Source organism: Oikopleura dioica, chromosome XSR (assembly GCF_907165135.1).
Source record: "Oikopleura dioica chromosome XSR, OKI2018_I68_1.0, whole genome shotgun sequence".
NCBI classification, from domain to species: Eukaryota; Metazoa; Chordata; class Appendicularia; order Copelata; family Oikopleuridae; genus Oikopleura; species Oikopleura dioica.
In genome coordinates, this window is record NC_137294.1 from 8,979,273 (window position 1) to 8,995,236 (window position 15,964).

The following is a 15,964-nucleotide window of genomic DNA, read 5'->3' on the forward strand; positions in this document are numbered from 1 at the left end:
GAACATTTCAAAGGGAACTACTCACGACCCTTCTCACACAGAATTTGTTAAAAAACTTTTCGACTAGAATAAGGCGTTACTGCGGCTGCTGTAAATAAACCAATGCAAAAATATGACAAAATTGAAACTTGAATAGATATCTTGTGTCTATTATTGGAATGTGAGTGAGTAGTGGCAATGGTGAAAGATTATTCAGTTAGAGTTATATCAGATGAAAACAGCCGTCTGCTAACCGAGAGATTCTTCCAAGTACTTGTAATGCTGGCTGTGCTTTGGACTCTACACGGGTTAGCGCGTCAAGCTTGAATGTATGTGCTTTGTTTCCATTCGAGGTTTTGTAGAGAGAGTACAAAGCTTCGTTTGCCTTCGCTACGTCTAGGCCGAATCGACGGTAGCTTGGAAGCTTCAGAAATTCTTCTTCTGTGATTTTCTTAAGCCTTATAAACTTGTAACTTTCTAACAGCTAAATTCGTTAATACCCGTGATCTCTTTGCATGATTTCGAAAGGTGAAGATAGGCCTTTAATTTTGATGGTTAGCTGAGGTTCTTGCAGAGGATTTCCTGTCTCGTCGTCTTAGAGAAGGATAATGCTTGTTATTTGCTCCTAAACTTACCAATCGTAATGTTTCGCAGATTGAATGAGCAGTTCTTGTCGGGCGTGTTACCTACAAACTCGTCGGAGAAAACTCGGCTTGTTTTTACAGGGGTTAAAAAGTCAAGATCAGCTCTCGTTTGGTTTGCGTGCGGAATAATGTTTTCCTTTTCATGAACTTTTATCGGCGTGAACGATAAGGAAGGAGTGATGTCGATCTTATCAATTTTCTTCTTGAAAGTGTCCATCGGATTAATTGTATTTTCGTCAATTCCGAAATCTGCCGGTGTGAGCTCAACGGCAATAGGATTTCTTCTTAGTCCAGGAGTTGGGATTTCAGACAGTTCTTTCTTATCAAGTGCCTTTCCGAAATCAATTAGCGGATCTTCTTGAGCTCTTGATTTCACAACAGTTCCACAGACGATGTTTGGCTCACGAACTTGACTCTTCAGTGGTGTTAGATTCCAGGACGGCGGACGCATATCAGCCGTAATGCCGAAGTCTGATTCTGATAGGCGGTCTTTTTCCTTTTTGGCCCCTTCTAAATTTCCTTCCTTGCTTTTTTTGAGTTTAAAATTGCATCGGCCATGTATGCTACACTAAAGTACCCAAAGTATAACACTCAATATAAGAATGAGGTCAAACTCAACACTATTGTGGTCATGCTTCGATTGCATAGAAGGCGGTTTCATATCTGCTGTTATTCCGAAGTCAGACGCTGTAAGCCGCTTCTTTCGCTCATCGCCTTTACTCAATTTGGGATCGCTTGGAATAGACCGTTTATCGAGATTTGGACGGATCGTATTTTCTGTTATTCCAAAATCAGCCTCCGTCAATGATTTTTGTAGTGCACAAGTTGTCTTTTACGGAGATACTTTTTATGGAACTAATTAAACAAATAGAGTTCTTCCGCTCTCTGTCCTTCATAGTGTCGTATTCTTGGAGCATTTTCTTCGCAAGAGGAGGAGTTGGCTGTGCAACTTCTTCTTTCGTCAAGCCGAATTCTGACGGTGATGGCATATTCTCACTGGCTATGAGGTCGATTTTGTCAGTACGAGATCTAGATGCCAGAAGATTCTTCGGTGCTGGCGAATCGTAATCTTATATTGTCTTGAGAAAAATTTATTATGAGCTTATTTATACCGTCCATTTTTTTCGCGATTTGCGCTATTGTCGGGCGCTTCAACTTTCCGTCGCTGGCAGCTATAACGGACTCCATAGTTTCCTCCAATCTACTCAAAAGATCATCATGGCCAGCCAAGAGGCGGTCGCCTTCTTCTACTGTCTCTCCAAACTTCTGATGGCGGTAACGTCCTTCGACGACATCTCCCAAGTACTCCCCAAACTTGAGCTCGTGTTTTCTTTAGGATAATTTATAAGTTATCAGATGTAAATACATCAAAACTCACGATGGTGTGGTTTTCATTTTTTGGCGTCGCCATTCACTTAAGTTTCTGACCATCTCATCTGACTCTATGTGCACTACATTGTCTCCGTAATCGTAAACAAATGATTCTGAGAAGCTAGAATGCTCAGGGTTCACTATTGAACGTAACTTTCGAGATGCCATTTATTCCGTCTAAATTATTAAATTGACTCTTGAGAGCAAGTAAGTACACGTTGATGCAGGATCACTGTACAGTTAATCGTGTTTCTCTGTCTCTTGCTTCAATAAAAACACAAACGGGTGTTTTTCTTCGGCGCGTGTTATTCCCCACTTTTACCCCTGGTAGAGTGAAGACATTAACGTAAAAGTTGCAAGGAATGGGGCAGATGCGAGATCCTTATCAGATCATATAACCGACTTCAACTCGACGCCTCTATTTTTTTATTATGCGTTGAAACTTTTTTTAGAGTTTTCGTTTTCTAATCACCCTGACCCATACGTCGACAACTTGCCTCTACTTGACCTCTACTCGTTGATTAGAACTAGAAATATGCATCCATCGACCTCGTCAAACATTTAAAAAATAAAAGATTGACTTGGGAATAACTTTTGTAACCACTAGTTTATTTAGTAGCTTTAGAAAGAAGTTTCAAGTGAAGAAATAGTAGTTGCTTGAAGAAATAATTATGAAGGTAGGTAAAGGCGGATAGGTACAGTTATGAAAGAGAATCAGTCATGCTGGCATGGTTCGCATTTTCTATTGACTTTTTACATAATTGGTTTACTGTATATTGCATGATTTTTCGTCCTGAGGGCCTTGATTAGCTTTAGTGCGCATTTGTTCTGCTAGATCGCGTCTGTCAATATAGCAAAGAGCTTCGAAAATTCCTTTGATTGGGTTTTGCTTGGACAAAAGACATCCGTGGAGCCAAATAAGAAGCATTCGATGTGCATGCTCCCGGTACGATTTTTCTCCGATCCACTGTTCTTCGATGGAACGAATCTGTGTGTCCGAAAACTTCCAGTAAGTCCCGAGCAGTTTCCATTCATTCCGGCGCAGATACTAGAAATTATTCAAATTGCATCTTTTCCACAGTGACTACTACCTTAGTACTCAGCTTGAAGAGCAAGTTTCGAATGAACTGGGTGTCAATTGAGGAGTCAGGCTTGAAATTTATTTTGGCGAGGACTTCCTTGCTGAGCTCGTTCTTGAACTAGTTTCTGGATTTTAAAAACTGCGTGCTTCAAAAATATATAAAATTGTTGGTGAATAATTATAACGTAAACAAGAAGAAGGCACGTACGTATGAAAATCCATCACAAAAGGTGGCACCTTTCAGCTTTTATAATCATATCAACGATGGTAACATAATTGCCCCTGGCGGCCACCATAAGTGGCGTTTTCCCTTTGCCATCTCGCACTTTCGGTGGGTTATGAAAATGCATAATTCAAATGCTAAGCATCTAAAAAAGTAAAATCGTCGACCCAATCCTTTAATGTCTGCACCGTGCTTTAAAAGAACTTCGGCGAGCTCTGTTGAGCCATTCTCGGCAGCCAAATGGAGAGCCGCCTCGGAGCGATTATCGCGGATATTAGGATTTATCCCGAACTTGAGCAAAGCCTCGGCGCCCTTAAATCATATTAAATTATAGAATCTTTTTGAAAAAGAACGAAAGCATGGCGTGTTTTTGGCAGGCGAAGAACTTCCATTTTTCGCCGTCTATATTAAATTAGGACTAGACGGGTTCTTTGGCTAAATTAGAGACATTGTTTACCTCTAGTTGCGAATGAATGGTCGCTAAATGTAGCGCCGACTGTTTAAGCTCGGTGACAGCGTTAATAGAGGCGCCCTTTTGCACCAAACGACTGATGATTTCTCGATTGCCGATTTGACTGGCGTGATGAAGAGGACGCGTGCCAACTCGCAACACTTCGCGCTCGTCCATCGAGCTTGAAGCGACAGTGCTCGGTGTCTCCGCGCAACTGCCCGGGCCAGAGCAACAGTTTTCCATTGACAAAAGCTCTCCATCGGCATACGCATTCGCATCGAGCAGGATCATCACAATGTCGCTATAACCTCCAAGACATGCCAGATGCAGAGGTGTTTCGTTATTCTTGTTCAGCTAAATCAAAAATGTATCATTCTATGTTGCCTTTCATGATTACCGAGTTCGGATCCGCGCCGAAGTCAACTAGGCACTGTACGCATTTGACATGACCATGCTTCGCGGCTAAATGCAAGGGAACTTCTCCGTTTTTATCGTCGAAGTGTGGATCTGATTTTAAATCAAGCAGGCCCTCAACGGACTCCAGATTGCCCCCTCGAGCAGCTACGTGAAGTGCTGTTCGTTGATGCCCGTCCACGGTATCCAAATTAAAGTCCTGGAGTTCCTGTCGGCAAATATCAATAATGTTCACGTGGTTATTGGTTGCTGCACAATGAAGAAATGAAAGGCCGTTTTTGTTTTTTGATTCAGTGGCTGCTCCAGACTTAACTAAAAAGCAGAACGCTTCGTAGTGGCCGAACCAAGCTGCCCAAAGAATAGCGTTCATGCCAAATATGTCCTACGAAAGCAATTAATCACTTTCAAAGCGGCGAAAGGACAAACCTTCGCATCGACAGAAGCCCCAAATTGAATCAGTACTTTGAGTGCGTCGACATTATTATTCCCCGCAGCCCAATGAAGAGCAGTTCGATCGACAGCGTTGCGTGAGTTGACATCCACCGGTGGAAAGCCTAGCTGGCCGGATACCAAAAGACTTATTTCGTCGATTGAGTCAGCTAAAAGAAAATTCCAACGTTTGTCATGAATTGGTGCGATTTACCTGTGCAGCATTTGGCCGCGGCGTGAAGCCTCTGCTCTTCGGGAGTGAGGATGTCATCTGAGTTGTCGGACTCAAAGTTAGCTCCGCGCGAATAGCTCGCTTCCGTCGATGACATTAGTGGTTCTACATGAGTCTCATTGTCTCCGTTTCATTTCTGAAGTAAACAATCAGTCGTTTCGTAATTCGATTTGGGTTTATCTATGAAAATTGTTTTCAAGGGTACAAAAATAACTCGAAGAATATAAAAAAGATGTTTTGTGAGGCGCCACGGGCAGAAGGCGTAGAGGGAAAGAGAACTGCTCAGAGGGTTTCGTTGACAGACTGGTAGAGGCTTAGGAGCTGGTGCAATCCGTGTACTCTATTGGTGATTGGAATGTCGAAAATGCCGCAACTGAAGTCAATTAGCACGTCGATAGGGCCTTCCGGCAGTTTGAAATCTTTGAGCTGCTCTTGCAGGTGCACTGGCCACTCTTCCATTAATTTCTCGATATCCGGAACAGGCCCATTATACTAAATAGAAATGAATATCTTTTTTTCTTATTGGTGCGATCTGGAATGAGGCCATTACACTTTATTTGGTTAATAGGCTAATCAATAAGGGATGGGCGCGGAGGAGTGTTCCAGAGGAGACTGAAGTGCCTTTTTCTCACCTGGACACTAGGAGCTGGTGCGCCTGAGTGAATCTCTCTGACGGATTGAACCCATTTCTGCAAACCAGCGCTATCTAAAGGCCAATTAATGATTGTGAAAGTTGCATTAAATATCGACAGATCCGATTTAAATTGTCGCTATGCATAATTGATGAACCATTACCTGTCGCCTTTACTCGCCGCACCGACGTCTGGATCGCTGATCCTTTGTGCATCTGGTGAAGTTTCAGTTCAAGCGCCCCTGCGTCACTCTGATTAGGCGCAGGCTCATCCAGAACTAAGATTGAAGTTAGCCTAATATTGTGAAATCAAGGAAGAGAATCTTTCAGTAGCCTTCTCACCCATAAGTCCGATGCCGTCGGGATGTCCGTCAGGACGGGGAATTTTCAAGAAGGCGTCAATATCACCAATCGCCGGAATGAACTCAGGGACGAATGGCAAAAGCTTTGTTTCGAGCTCAATCTTCCTGGGCTGGAATTCCGTGATGCGCTCGAACATGTGCCTGATATCATCGCTACAAATGTATAAATAACAGCGTAGAAAGTAGTCCATTACTTGACATCCAGTTCTGCAAACTCCGCCTGGTCATATTTGAGCGAGTTCGAGTCTCCTTCTTCGTCCTCGACATCGCACTCCTCTGATGACGAGCTTGATCCTTCGTCCTCTGTCTACGCAACTCATTAAAACTAGGCTTCGATAATCGCAATTCATTTTAAAAGTGAACAACTCGAATAACTCTGGAAAGAAATAAATCTATTAGGATTTGTGGCTAATCAACGAAATCGAGCTGTATATCTTCTGAATATTTGCGCGATTAAGATTAAAGTTGCAGGAGAGATCGACTGTGGACTAGTACCTGATTGAGGCTCTGCTTTCCAACCGAAACTGGCTCATTCCGTGGCGAAGGCGTATACATATCCGCCACGCTGGGCTCGTCTTCTTCGACCATGTACATCTCGTCGTACGGCGACGAATCCATACTAGAAAGGATAAATGGTCAGCGAGGATCTTCTGCAAGCGCGCTTTCAATGTTATCAGCTGATTAATATGCAAACGCGCATTTGTGGCGTTTCTGACCACGATCGAAGGCGAGTAATTGGCGCATTCCTTCGCAAATCAGCGAAAGGTGAATAATTTCTTCCGTACAGTAATTCGTCTCAGGGAATGTTCTTCAGTCGCCAACCGGGGCGGAAAAGAAGTAATCGAGCCTTGAAAACTCTTCGATGAATGAAAGTTTCTCTCCGAGCTTTTTTGTGCGTCCACACACAGACACGAACAAATCCCTATCCTACATTCAATTGGATACTAATTTGTTCGAACACTACTGAATAAAACGTTTTCTCTAAATTACGTCTTGAATATTTAGGGAAGGCGAACTAATAATCCTTTCAATTTTTAATTCACGTCACTGTTCCCTTACAGATATTTTTCTATGACGAATAATAATATTCTCTATAATTTTCTCAAAAATGGATAAGCCAGATATCAAACGACGAATGTATTGAGATGGTTGGAAAATTCAAATAACTTTTATTTTTAAATCTCCATATTTCAAAATGTCTTTTTCAGTTTTTCTCGTTTTTTTTTTCGGGGAAGCGTCGGAGAAGCGCGCAAATGTCGCGCTCCAGTCGATTGGCCGTGGGCGCCTGCGCCTTCTTTTATTCACTTCCAAAAATTACTTTACTTTCGCACTGTATCAAGACTGAAAACTCTTCTGCTCGGAAAGAAAGAGAAAGAATGTTTATAAACCAATGAGTTGATCATCTTATTGAAATAATTTGTGTTGAATAATTATCTCTCATTTTCTTTTGAAGCTCTTCCACTGATTTAATTCAGTAAATTCTTTTAAAAATTAATGATTAGCTTGTTAATTATCAATTCTTTTGGAGGTATTATGCATTAACTACAAGGAGAAGATAGAAATCAAAATATTTTTTTAGAAAAGAACTGCCTTGGCGAGAATATATTTATTCTTAGATTTTCACTGAATAATTTAAAAAAAAAACGTTGATTTATTTTTTCTATTTAGCTGTTTTAATTCAAAACTTTTGAAATAAATGAAGCTGGAAGAATCTGTGTCAGTACCTCTTCCTCACGGATGAGTAGCTTTTAATATCTATATAAAGTGTCACTATTTAAAGGCACGCTCAAATTTAGATGTAGCGCAAAATTGAGAAGAATCGTTTTTTGTTGCTGATGGTTCCCGCGGAGAAAGAGCTCTTGCTGAAGCTTCTCTCTGGATGGTACTTTACTGCGGGCATCGAATACGGACTCTACTTCAGTTCCATTTATTCGCGCCTAGTCGATGATCTAGGTCAGGGTTGCCCAACCGGATCGGAATCCGATCGGAAATTCGATCCGATCGGAATCGGATCGGTAATTGGTCGGACGAGGCAATGAAAATTTGGTCATGTCCGATCGGTAAAATCGGTTTCGATCGGTAAAATCGGATCCGATAATCCGATCGGAAAATGGGTAAAAAAGTCGGATTCATTCATTCAAAAGCCACTAAAATCCGTGACTTAGGCTTAAAATACACTTATAAAAAGTAATATTTGTGTAAATTCACCAATTTTTAGGCATGTTTTTCTTAAAAAAGAGCTTAATTACGTCCTTTAAAACCTTCGTCACGGTGATTTAGTGTTAGATTGAGAATGTCAACCATTGAAATGGTTGTTTTTGCGAACGCCATTTCAAATGGCCCATTTGTTACTTCGTTTCTAGGAAATTCTAGCGCCGAGGCGGCTTTTATGAAAGCTCTTTCAGGACCCTTATATGTTTTGTACAAATGTTGCGGATCCAAGCCCCCGAAAACCCAAAATTATCCATAAATTTTCACGGAAATAAGAGGTAAAATGGTTAGAAGGGCGTTTGTAGCGAAAGAACTTGATATTTCCGAGTTTTTTTCTTCATATTCAGTAGTCTAAATTGAAATTTTAACTTGAAAATTTTCGAATATTTTTCCGATCGGAAAATTGTCCGATCGGACATGAACTTTAATCGGAATCCGAAAAATCCGATCGGAATCGGTAATCGGATCGGTAATCGGTCGGATTGGACGAGGTCCGAATCGGATCGGATCGGAATCGGATCGCCAAGACCAAGATTTTTTGTCCGATTGGGCAACCCTGATCTAGGTAATTCTACGAAATGACTAGCCACTATAATTTATAGTCTATAAATTAATTCGTCGTATTTCATTTCTCCAGAGCTTAATTTTCCCTTCTCAGGTGCTCAACAAAGCCTTTTTGCCTATGTTATTGCTGTATTTCCACTGGCCGGTGCCCTCCTTGCCACTTTTATTGGCAAACATACGGACAAACGCGGCTCCATCGACCTGACAATCATTTTTGGCCTGTTTTCCTCAATCCTCGGCAATCTGATTTACTGCTTCGCCTCGTCCGGACTTTTTGTCATCCTTGCGAGATTCGTGGGTGGCATCGGAAATGCCATCGACGGAGCAATAATGGGCTTTGCTGGCCGTATTGTCCATCCAGAGTAATTTTTCACCATCTCTTTCTTCAATTAAAATTGTTTTTAGTGACCGTGGCGCTACATTCGCTCGTCTCCTAGTCGCCAAGCAAGTGGGTACTATATCCTGCCCAGCGTGGGTTGCGATAAGTAAGAAGCTCATCAAGCCAATACTGTTCAAAAACGTCTCAATTAATGTTATTTTCGCCTGCATTATAACGCTAATGTGGCTCCTCGTTCTACTTGGGTACGAATTTAGCATCTGACAAAACAACGAGCAATTTAGGGCTTTCTACGTTTTCTTCGTACGCAAGCTTGCATCAAAGCCTTCTGAAGCCGTATCAGCAGCACTAGAAACTACCGCTTCAGTGGAGCCTGATCCAAGCTCAAATCTTGTCGACGAAACCACGACGCCTGCAATCGAAGACGCTGCTTCAAAAATTCTTCCGAATTATATTAACGAGCCCTTTGTTGTGGCGAATATGGCCGTTTTCAGTTCAATTTTTCTTCAAGGTAGGTTTTCTCTCTTGCGCTATCGGGACGCGACATACTTTTAGCTTCTAATGAAACCCTCGTAACACCGTTCAATAAGTCTTATTTCGGCTGGGGAACCAGCCAAAACGCCTTAGAATTTATGATGATCGGCTTCTGCGCGCTCATCGGATACATGTTTGCTAAATATCTTATGGCCACTCTAGAATCAAGGCCAAGAGTGGATCCAAAGAAAGTTTTTGGTGCTGGGGTTGGCGGATGTGTATTGTAAGTCCAAAGAAGCCGTCACCTTTCTTTAATCGTTCTTTTTAGCGTCTGCTTTTTCACTGCCGTTGTGTTAGCTCTCGCAAGCTTCCGTGCGACCTGGGTTTACACTTGCATCGCACTCTCCATTCTTATTTTCTGCATAACTTTTGTGAGTCTTCATTTTCCATTCCTCCACGAAATTTACGCGATTTCTAGCCTTTATCATTGGTTTCATCGGCTTCTATAATTGCCAAAAATACGCCTGAGGAATATCAAAGCTTTACGCAGTCGATTCGCGTCGCTTCAGAGAAAATCGCCCAAGTTCTTGCGCCATTATGGGTCGGTGGACTCCTTCCAGGTAGCCTTCAGCATTCAAGCTTTGCACTACACCTTCTTCAGCCGAAACGAATGGATTGAAAGGAGTCTTGATAATGGCGCCGTCGATTTTCTTCTTCATTTTCACTTCTAGCGCGCTTTGTTCCGTCTGGCAGTATCTGTAATTTTCAACCGCCAGTGACTAAAAAATTATCTCTCCTCGATAAGCTCAACAAAAGATTTACCTGCTTCATCAAATTTAACCAAAATACCTGAAAATACACCCATATTTACCATGTTCTCTTTGTAATCTAGCTTCTTAAAAACATGTTGTTCAGTTGATCGATCCTCGAAAATGGGGGAATTCGAGATCGAAGTGTTTATAGAGGCCGAGGAAGCCGGCTTCAGTCTCGTTAAAGAATTCGACATCGGTGATGAGATCAATTGCGATAACCGAATGCACATGCTTGACTCTTGCTCGCGCTTCGGTAATGTCTTCGTCGGCAGAAAGTTTGGCTTCGATCTATTCAAGGTCACTGAGCTCGAGGCGAAGAAAGAGTCGCCAAAAGCGATCGTGAAAGTTAACACGAAAGGGCAGCTTCAGTGGCTCGCTGTTTCTAGCTGTGGGTTGACACTGCTCGTGTCGACGATCACTGACGGCAAAACGGAGAACATCTTCTACGACGTGCGATCATTGATGAAGGGATCCAATGGGTATTTTGCGAAGCAATCTCCTGCCACTTCCCCGTCCAATGGCGCACTCTTGTCAGCGGCGTGGAATCCCTCGATCTCCGAGTTAATCACCATGGTCTACTCTTCCGGTGCTGTCGAAGTCCTCAAAGTGGAAGATACAGTCTCCGTTCATTCGTCTAGACCACCGATGAATGCTAAATGCGTAGCTTGGTCTCCAAAAGGCAAACAAATGGTGCTCGGCTTTGGTGACGGAACCTTGGCGCAATTCACTCCTACTATGGAAATCAAGAAGAAAGTCAATGCCTGCCCTTTGATAAATGGCAACGCAAAAGTGACTGATATTGTGTGGATTTCGACTTACAAATTCGGAGTCGCTTATGCTGATGACGCCAGCGACGCGGGTGCTAATTTGTTTACTGTTCACTTGCCAGAGAAAGGAGAAAAACGCGATCCGCTGTGGCGATGCTTCGAAGATCCCACATTTGCCGCGGCGGCTAAACGAGATTCGCAGATGTATCTGCCTCTTATTGTTCCTTGGGGTATGTTTGCGGTCACAAACTCTAACTCTGGAGATTGCGCTCTGATGGGAACGAAGAATAGTGAGGTGCAGGTTTGGTCGCTTGCCGACGAAGCTAGAGCGGAGCTTCCTCTCAACGAAGACTCAGACGAGACAAGTTGCGTGATTGGTGCATGTTGGAACATGAACTTCAAGGATCCTCTGCAGATTCTTTCGAAGCAACAAAATGCTCCTTGTCTCTGGGTTCTCTCAAATAGTGGAGTATTGGTAGCTTTCCGTCTTTATAACTTCCTGCCTAATTTTCCTGATCAAAAACAGCTTACTGACTCGATCCCTGGCGGTGACAGAAAAACACTTGCAGTCGAGGAGGCAGTACCGCCAGCAAGAGTATCTCTTCCTCTTCAGAGAACATCATCAGTTGCTCAGCCGAATCTCGCAAATAAATCCGCCTTTGGAAATAATACCACACTCTTCGCGCCACCTTTATCATCGACTCCAGCGATGGCTAAAATTGAGCAGAAAACAAAGCCAAGTCCGCGAAGTTTTTCAATCGTTAAGGAGCAGCCTTCGAGTGCAACTATTTCTGAGACAACTTCATCTTTTGGTATCCCTAAACCCGCTTCAACAAGGCAAGCGGAACCAACAACAGCATCTGTGGTTACCAAACCATCTGTGATGCCCACTCCAAAGGAGCCTTCGAGTGTGTTTACTCAAGAAGATCTAGCTTCTCTTGTGAATGATTTTGAAAGGGAAATGGATCTTTACAAGCTCGAAAACGCCAAAACAGATCTTTCTTTTTTCAACGAGGACGCGAAGAAAGAGCTCAAAACGAAAACAGACCAACTGAAAAAGTTTGCCTCCGTCGCCAAAAGTAATTCTGAAGAAACTATCGACGAAGTTCAACATGTCAAACTTCGGTCATTAGAGGGATTTGCTTCTTATGAGGCCGCGCACGAAGCGAGTAAAAGAGGACATTCAAAGAAGAGAACAAGTATTGCAAATCTGGTAGAAGTGAACCTATTTACAAGAATTAACAAGAATTTAGTGTCACTATGCCCGCTTCTTGCGAAGAAAGTGGAGTCTATTCGCACAATGAAGCGGTACCTCAACAGCTCCGTCTATGAAGTCACTCAGATGCTGGACGAAAAAGTGACAGAGAACAAAGAAAATACGTCGTCTATGTCAGACTTTTATAAATGTATTGAAACGAACGAAAGATTGGTTCATTATCACTCGCGGAAGATGCAACAACTTAGTGCCCAATTGAATAAAGTTCGACTTTCTCGCCGATCTGCAGTAACTCCTCGAGGTTCGCCGATGAAGCAATCTTTCGTCGAGCAACTTTCGAACGAGAGCTGTAGCCAAGAGAAACTTGCTTCTTCACCGCGCAGTCAAATGCGCCCAGAACATGTCCAAAAGCTCAAGTCTCAACTCTCTGGGAGAAAGTCAATTCCTGTCCGTTCCAAATCTAAAGTAGATACTTCTACCATAATTGTGAACAGAAAACCACGAGCAGTAATCGAAAAGAGGTAAATTCCTTTACGTGATCATTTATTTTCCTATTTCAGCTCTTTCAACCGAGCTGAACAGGAACAGATCCCGAAGCTTCAATTGGAGCCTGAATCTGCACCATCTACTCCAGATATTCGCATTCAAAGAGATGGTAGTGCGAATGTGGTTAGCTACATGCCAGCGAAACCAAAAACGCCTCAGAGTTTTCCTACGAGTAGCGGACCTCCAAATGTAGAAGCGCCTAAAACCAGCTTCTTTGGTGCTTTTGGAGCTAAAGGCGGTGAAAACGAATCGAAGTATAACCTAAATAATCCGCCACAAGTTATCAATGCATCTACTCTCCCGCAAGCAAAAGGCCCATCATTTGCGGGTGCATTTAGCCCTGCCCCACACGTTAACAAAGGAACGCAAGATGCCGTTCGTGCTGCACTAAACACGGTGAACAAAATCGCGTCAGAGCCATCATCTGTTTCGTCCAAGCTTCCTGAGAAAGAAAAGACACCTCATGTTTCTGCATTCTCTGTTCCACAGAAGGCACCAGCTGAAAAGCTGAAGCCAACCCTAGGTGGCATATTCACTCCACCAAGGACCAGTGAGAAAAAGCCGAGAAGAAGATTGAAGAGGCTCCAAAAACGAACATATTCGCAACAGCTAAAGAACCAACTTCCGTCACCACTTCGAAACCGAATTTGTTCGCTCCCAAGACATCTTCTTCAACTGCGCCCGCAAATGTGAACCCTTTTGGAGGAACTACAGCAAACGTCTTCGGCTCCTCGAAACCGGATACATCAAAATCGACGTTCACATTCAGGTGAGATTCTTTACAAGGGTAACGTTTATATAAAAATCTAAGAAATGTGGTTGTATCTTCTTCCTCGGAAAAAGATGTCTCTGATGGTGAGTCCGGCCATATCAGTGAAACTGATGATGAATCTGCTGATGATCTCGAAGAAACGATCAAAGTTGCTAGCACCGAGACTGTTCCTAAACCTAATCTCTTTGCAAGTGCACCAAAAAGTGGCACAGGACTCTTTGGCTCAACTGCAACTGATCCCAAAGCAGCACCTACAAAACCAAGCATTTTCGGAGCAGTGACGCCAAAGGGGCCTTTCGGGGCATTATCTAAAGCTGGTGGCGTTGGAGCTTCCGGAGACCGATTTACTTTAGATGAATCTGCCTACGACACACCACCAAGAAGGCCATCAAAAGCAAAATCACCTAACGTTTCTGGAGTAAACATTTTCGCCGGAATTCAAAAAGAAGATACTGAAGCTGACGAAAAATCTACAACCGAAGTGACAGAGGAGTCGGCAGCATCAAAACCCCCAAGTGGACTTTCAACTACAGCAAAAACTGAAGAGAAAAAACCAGCCCCTTCTCTTTTCGGAAGCACTCCTTCAAAGCCAGCTGAGGACAAGGACGAAAAGAAAGAAACTGCTCCGCCCTCAGCCGAGAAACCAACAATCAAGAATTTGTTCGGTACTCCAGCTAAACAAGAAGAAAAACCAAAACCTGGCCTTTTTGGATCTAGTACTTCTTCTGGGCTCTTTGGTTCAAAAAGTGACGACAGCAAGGCTAAGGAAGCAGGTTCAGCGACAGGTCTCTTTGGTTCCAAACCAGCAGAGGCTTCGTCCGGATCTAATTTATTTGGAAGTAAAACTGAGGAAACTAAACCTACCCCATTCGGATCAAAGGCGGAAACTTCGTCTAGTTCGAGTCTCTTTGGCTCAAAACCCGCTGAATCATCGTCTGGTACAGGTCTATTCGGTTCCACGAAGAAACCAGAGAGTAACTTGTTTGGAACACCCAAAGCAGCAGAGAAGACTGAATCCGGACTTTTTGGTTCATCAAAGCCAGCTGAAAAAAGCTCTGGATCTGGTCTATTTGGATCGTCAAAGCCTGAGTCATCCGGTGGACTTTTCGGCTCTAAACCATCCGAATCGTCAAATGTGTTTGGAACGCCAGCGAAATCGGAAGCAAACTCTGGTGGAGGATTGTTCGGATCAAAGCCAGCGGAATCAAGTAGCGGTCTTTTTGGCTCTTCAACGCCACAGTCTACTAGCGGCTTTGGGAACTCTGGAGGAGGAGGCGGAGGATTGTTCGGTTCTTCGAGTACAACATCTAACTCAGGAGGCCTATTTGGTTCAAGCAATTCAAACACGAACTCATCTGGCGGCATCTTTGGAAGCTCCAACAACGACAATAATTCGGGAGGCGGTGTTTTCGGATCTGGTGGCGGCTTTAGCGGACTCGGATCAAAACCAGATCCAGAGAAGGCAAAACAAAATCCGTTCGGAAGTAGTAGCTTTGGCAATAACTCTAGTTCAACGAATGTACGTAATGCAGATATCAATTTATATTAACGCCCAAACGCATGGCGACCAATTAATTGGTACAGCGCCCTTTAATTCCATTTCGACACATTTGGTAATTTGCATATTTACTCATATTTATGTTATGATATGGGTATAATATAGGAATAAAATTGAAGCTGAGCGTCTGAGAATTATTTATGTATATCATTTATAAAGTCAACTAATTAGTTTCATTGCCAAAAAGGGGTAAAAAGGGCATACCAATTAATTGGTACGACCTGCGTTCGACGTTGAAAAAATTTTATGCGTTCCGGCGTTAACTAAAACTTGTAAGAATTCGAACTTGTTTGGAAACGCGCCTGCAAACCCATTCGGCTCCTCGACGTCTAGTAATCAACACTCATCTTCCGGTCCTTTTTCTGGAGGAAGCGGGGCAACTAGTCCTTTCTCGGGTTCAGGTGGAGGTATCAAAGTTTTGAATATACATCAGAGATGAAGTTTATTTAGGTTCAAGTGGCGGATTTGGAAGCAGCGCCTTCGGTAGCAGCGGGGGTAATGCCTTTGGCTCCACTGCATTCGGTGGCGGCGGCAGCTCAGCTTTCGGTTCATCCGCTTTTGGTAGTAGTAACCAGCAAAGCAGCTCATTTGGTTCTGGCAACAATTCTGGCGGTGTTTTCGGAGGCGGCTCGGGAGGTGGCGCTGGTGGATTTGGTGGCTTTGGCGGAAGCAACTCGAGTGGTGGATTCGGCGCAAAGACATCTGGCGGTGGAGGCTTCGGAAGTTTCGGTGGCGGAAATAACCAGCAACAGAACAATGCATTTTCCGGAAGTGGATTTTCCGGCTTTAGATAAATATTTTACTGACTCAGTATCACGACTACTCACTGCGATTTATATTTTTTTTCGAATTCTGTGTGCAGATTGAAACATGTTAGCAAATTATCAGGC

The 15,964-nt window shown here is 43.2% G+C and overlaps 7 protein-coding genes across 8 annotated transcripts; 3 read left to right on the forward strand and 4 right to left on the reverse strand.

Annotated features, from left to right (window-relative positions):
- Positions 1-146: 146 nt before the first annotated feature.
- Positions 147-1,200, reverse strand: LOC145707244 (uncharacterized). Its single transcript, XM_081784738.1, has 3 exons — positions 615-1,200; positions 480-573; positions 147-437 (listed from the first exon to the last, which is right to left on the reverse strand). The coding sequence occupies exons 1-3, from the start codon at positions 1,072-1,074 to the stop codon at positions 203-205; spliced, it is 789 nt and encodes a 262-aa protein (XP_081640864.1). The 5' UTR covers positions 1,075-1,200; the 3' UTR covers positions 147-202.
- On the reverse strand, positions 1,192-2,167 carry LOC145707243 (uncharacterized). Its single transcript, XM_081784737.1, has 4 exons — positions 2,002-2,167; positions 1,736-1,953; positions 1,514-1,692; positions 1,192-1,452 (listed from the first exon to the last, which is right to left on the reverse strand). Exons 1-4 carry the CDS (start codon positions 2,160-2,162, stop codon positions 1,192-1,194), a joined length of 819 nt encoding a protein of 272 aa, XP_081640863.1. The 5' UTR covers positions 2,163-2,167.
- A 101-nt stretch (positions 2,168-2,268) lies between these two features.
- On the reverse strand, positions 2,269-4,957 carry LOC145706448 (uncharacterized). 2 transcript variants are annotated; one of them, XM_081783856.1, is made up of 8 exons: positions 4,807-4,957; positions 4,590-4,762; positions 4,147-4,545; positions 3,756-4,103; positions 3,466-3,610; positions 3,299-3,394; positions 3,086-3,192; positions 2,269-3,042 (listed from the first exon to the last, which is right to left on the reverse strand). In XM_081783856.1, exons 1-8 carry the CDS (start codon positions 4,919-4,921, stop codon positions 2,761-2,763), a joined length of 1,665 nt encoding a protein of 554 aa, XP_081639982.1. In that variant the 5' UTR covers positions 4,922-4,957; the 3' UTR covers positions 2,269-2,760. The 2 variants fall into 2 exon arrangements, with proteins under 2 accessions (XP_081639982.1, XP_081639981.1); XM_081783855.1 differs by having other exon boundaries at positions 2,270-3,042; positions 3,299-3,400; positions 3,472-3,610.
- A 35-nt stretch (positions 4,958-4,992) lies between these two features.
- LOC145707838 (intraflagellar transport protein 46 homolog) lies at positions 4,993-6,460 on the reverse strand. Its single transcript, XM_081785425.1, has 6 exons — positions 6,313-6,460; positions 6,012-6,124; positions 5,798-5,970; positions 5,620-5,733; positions 5,457-5,530; positions 4,993-5,316 (listed from the first exon to the last, which is right to left on the reverse strand). The coding sequence occupies exons 1-6, from the start codon at positions 6,433-6,435 to the stop codon at positions 5,107-5,109; spliced, it is 807 nt and encodes a 268-aa protein (XP_081641551.1). The 5' UTR covers positions 6,436-6,460; the 3' UTR covers positions 4,993-5,106.
- A 1,131-nt stretch (positions 6,461-7,591) lies between these two features.
- LOC145707827 (uncharacterized) lies at positions 7,592-10,290 on the forward strand. The gene is made up of 8 exons (XM_081785407.1): positions 7,592-7,770; positions 8,687-8,954; positions 8,998-9,174; positions 9,214-9,440; positions 9,485-9,686; positions 9,732-9,834; positions 9,882-10,023; positions 10,065-10,290. The coding sequence occupies exons 1-8, from the start codon at positions 7,653-7,655 to the stop codon at positions 10,163-10,165; spliced, it is 1,338 nt and encodes a 445-aa protein (XP_081641533.1). The 5' UTR covers positions 7,592-7,652; the 3' UTR covers positions 10,166-10,290.
- A 24-nt stretch (positions 10,291-10,314) lies between these two features.
- LOC145707824 (nuclear pore complex protein Nup214-like) lies at positions 10,315-12,433 on the forward strand. Its single transcript, XM_081785403.1, has 2 exons — positions 10,315-12,195; positions 12,236-12,433. The coding sequence occupies exons 1-2, from the start codon at positions 10,336-10,338 to the stop codon at positions 12,284-12,286; spliced, it is 1,911 nt and encodes a 636-aa protein (XP_081641529.1). The 5' UTR covers positions 10,315-10,335; the 3' UTR covers positions 12,287-12,433.
- LOC145709187 (uncharacterized) lies at positions 12,325-15,962 on the forward strand. Its single transcript, XM_081786867.1, has 6 exons — positions 12,325-12,719; positions 12,759-13,236; positions 13,299-13,513; positions 13,556-15,035; positions 15,352-15,481; positions 15,525-15,962. Exons 1-6 carry the CDS (start codon positions 12,325-12,327, stop codon positions 15,866-15,868), a joined length of 3,042 nt encoding a protein of 1,013 aa, XP_081642993.1. The 3' UTR covers positions 15,869-15,962.
- The last annotated feature ends 2 nt before the right edge of the window (positions 15,963-15,964 follow it).

What these genes read in the sequence shown, in the direction of transcription:
- LOC145707838 (XM_081785425.1), bottom strand. Translation starts at nt 6,435, where the DNA reads ATGGATTCGTCGCCGTACGACGAGATGTACATGGTCGAAGAAGACGAG. An exon ending in GAAAGCAGAGCCTCAATCAG is followed by an intron (nt 6,125 to 6,312) that starts GTACTAGTCCAC and finishes TGAGTTGCGTAG; the next exon opens with ACAGAGGACGAAGGATCAAG. An exon ending in TTTGCAGAACTGGATGTCAA is followed by an intron (nt 5,971 to 6,011) that starts GTAATGGACTAC and finishes ATACATTTGTAG; the next exon opens with CGATGATATCAGGCACATGT.
- LOC145706448 (XM_081783856.1), bottom strand. Translation starts at nt 4,921, where the DNA reads ATGTCATCGACGGAAGCGAGCTATTCGCGCGGAGCTAACTTTGAGTCC. An exon ending in CGCGGCCAAATGCTGCACAG is followed by an intron (nt 4,763 to 4,806) that starts GTAAATCGCACC and finishes ATTTTCTTTTAG; the next exon opens with CTGACTCAATCGACGAAATA. An exon ending in TGCAGACATTAAAGGATTGG is followed by an intron (nt 3,395 to 3,465) that starts GTCGACGATTTT and finishes CGAAAGTGCGAG; the next exon opens with ATGGCAAAGGGAAAACGCCA.
- LOC145707824 (XM_081785403.1), top strand. Translation starts at nt 10,336, where the DNA reads ATGGGGGAATTCGAGATCGAAGTGTTTATAGAGGCCGAGGAAGCCGGC. An exon ending in GAACAAGTATTGCAAATCTG is followed by an intron (nt 12,196 to 12,235) that starts GTAGAAGTGAAC and finishes ACAAGAATTTAG; the next exon opens with TGTCACTATGCCCGCTTCTT.
- LOC145707827 (XM_081785407.1), top strand. Translation starts at nt 7,653, where the DNA reads ATGGTTCCCGCGGAGAAAGAGCTCTTGCTGAAGCTTCTCTCTGGATGG. An exon ending in GCGCCTAGTCGATGATCTAG is followed by an intron (nt 7,771 to 8,686) that starts GTCAGGGTTGCC and finishes TTCCCTTCTCAG; the next exon opens with GTGCTCAACAAAGCCTTTTT. An exon ending in TTATTTTCTGCATAACTTTT is followed by an intron (nt 9,835 to 9,881) that starts GTGAGTCTTCAT and finishes CGCGATTTCTAG; the next exon opens with CCTTTATCATTGGTTTCATC.
- LOC145707244 (XM_081784738.1), bottom strand. Translation starts at nt 1,074, where the DNA reads ATGCGTCCGCCGTCCTGGAATCTAACACCACTGAAGAGTCAAGTTCGT. An exon ending in TCTGCGAAACATTACGATTG is followed by an intron (nt 574 to 614) that starts GTAAGTTTAGGA and finishes TCCTTCTCTAAG; the next exon opens with ACGACGAGACAGGAAATCCT. An exon ending in ATCATGCAAAGAGATCACGG is followed by an intron (nt 438 to 479) that starts GTATTAACGAAT and finishes CAAGTTTATAAG; the next exon opens with GCTTAAGAAAATCACAGAAG.
- LOC145707243 (XM_081784737.1), bottom strand. Translation starts at nt 2,162, where the DNA reads ATGGCATCTCGAAAGTTACGTTCAATAGTGAACCCTGAGCATTCTAGC. An exon ending in AAAATGAAAACCACACCATC is followed by an intron (nt 1,954 to 2,001) that starts GTGAGTTTTGAT and finishes ATTATCCTAAAG; the next exon opens with AAAACACGAGCTCAAGTTTG. An exon ending in AAGAATACGACACTATGAAG is followed by an intron (nt 1,453 to 1,513) that starts GACAGAGAGCGG and finishes TCTCCGTAAAAG; the next exon opens with ACAACTTGTGCACTACAAAA.
- LOC145709187 (XM_081786867.1), top strand. Translation starts at nt 12,325, where the DNA reads ATGCTGGACGAAAAAGTGACAGAGAACAAAGAAAATACGTCGTCTATG. An exon ending in AAATCGACGTTCACATTCAG is followed by an intron (nt 13,514 to 13,555) that starts GTGAGATTCTTT and finishes TAAAAATCTAAG; the next exon opens with AAATGTGGTTGTATCTTCTT. An exon ending in TTTCTCGGGTTCAGGTGGAG is followed by an intron (nt 15,482 to 15,524) that starts GTATCAAAGTTT and finishes AAGTTTATTTAG; the next exon opens with GTTCAAGTGGCGGATTTGGA.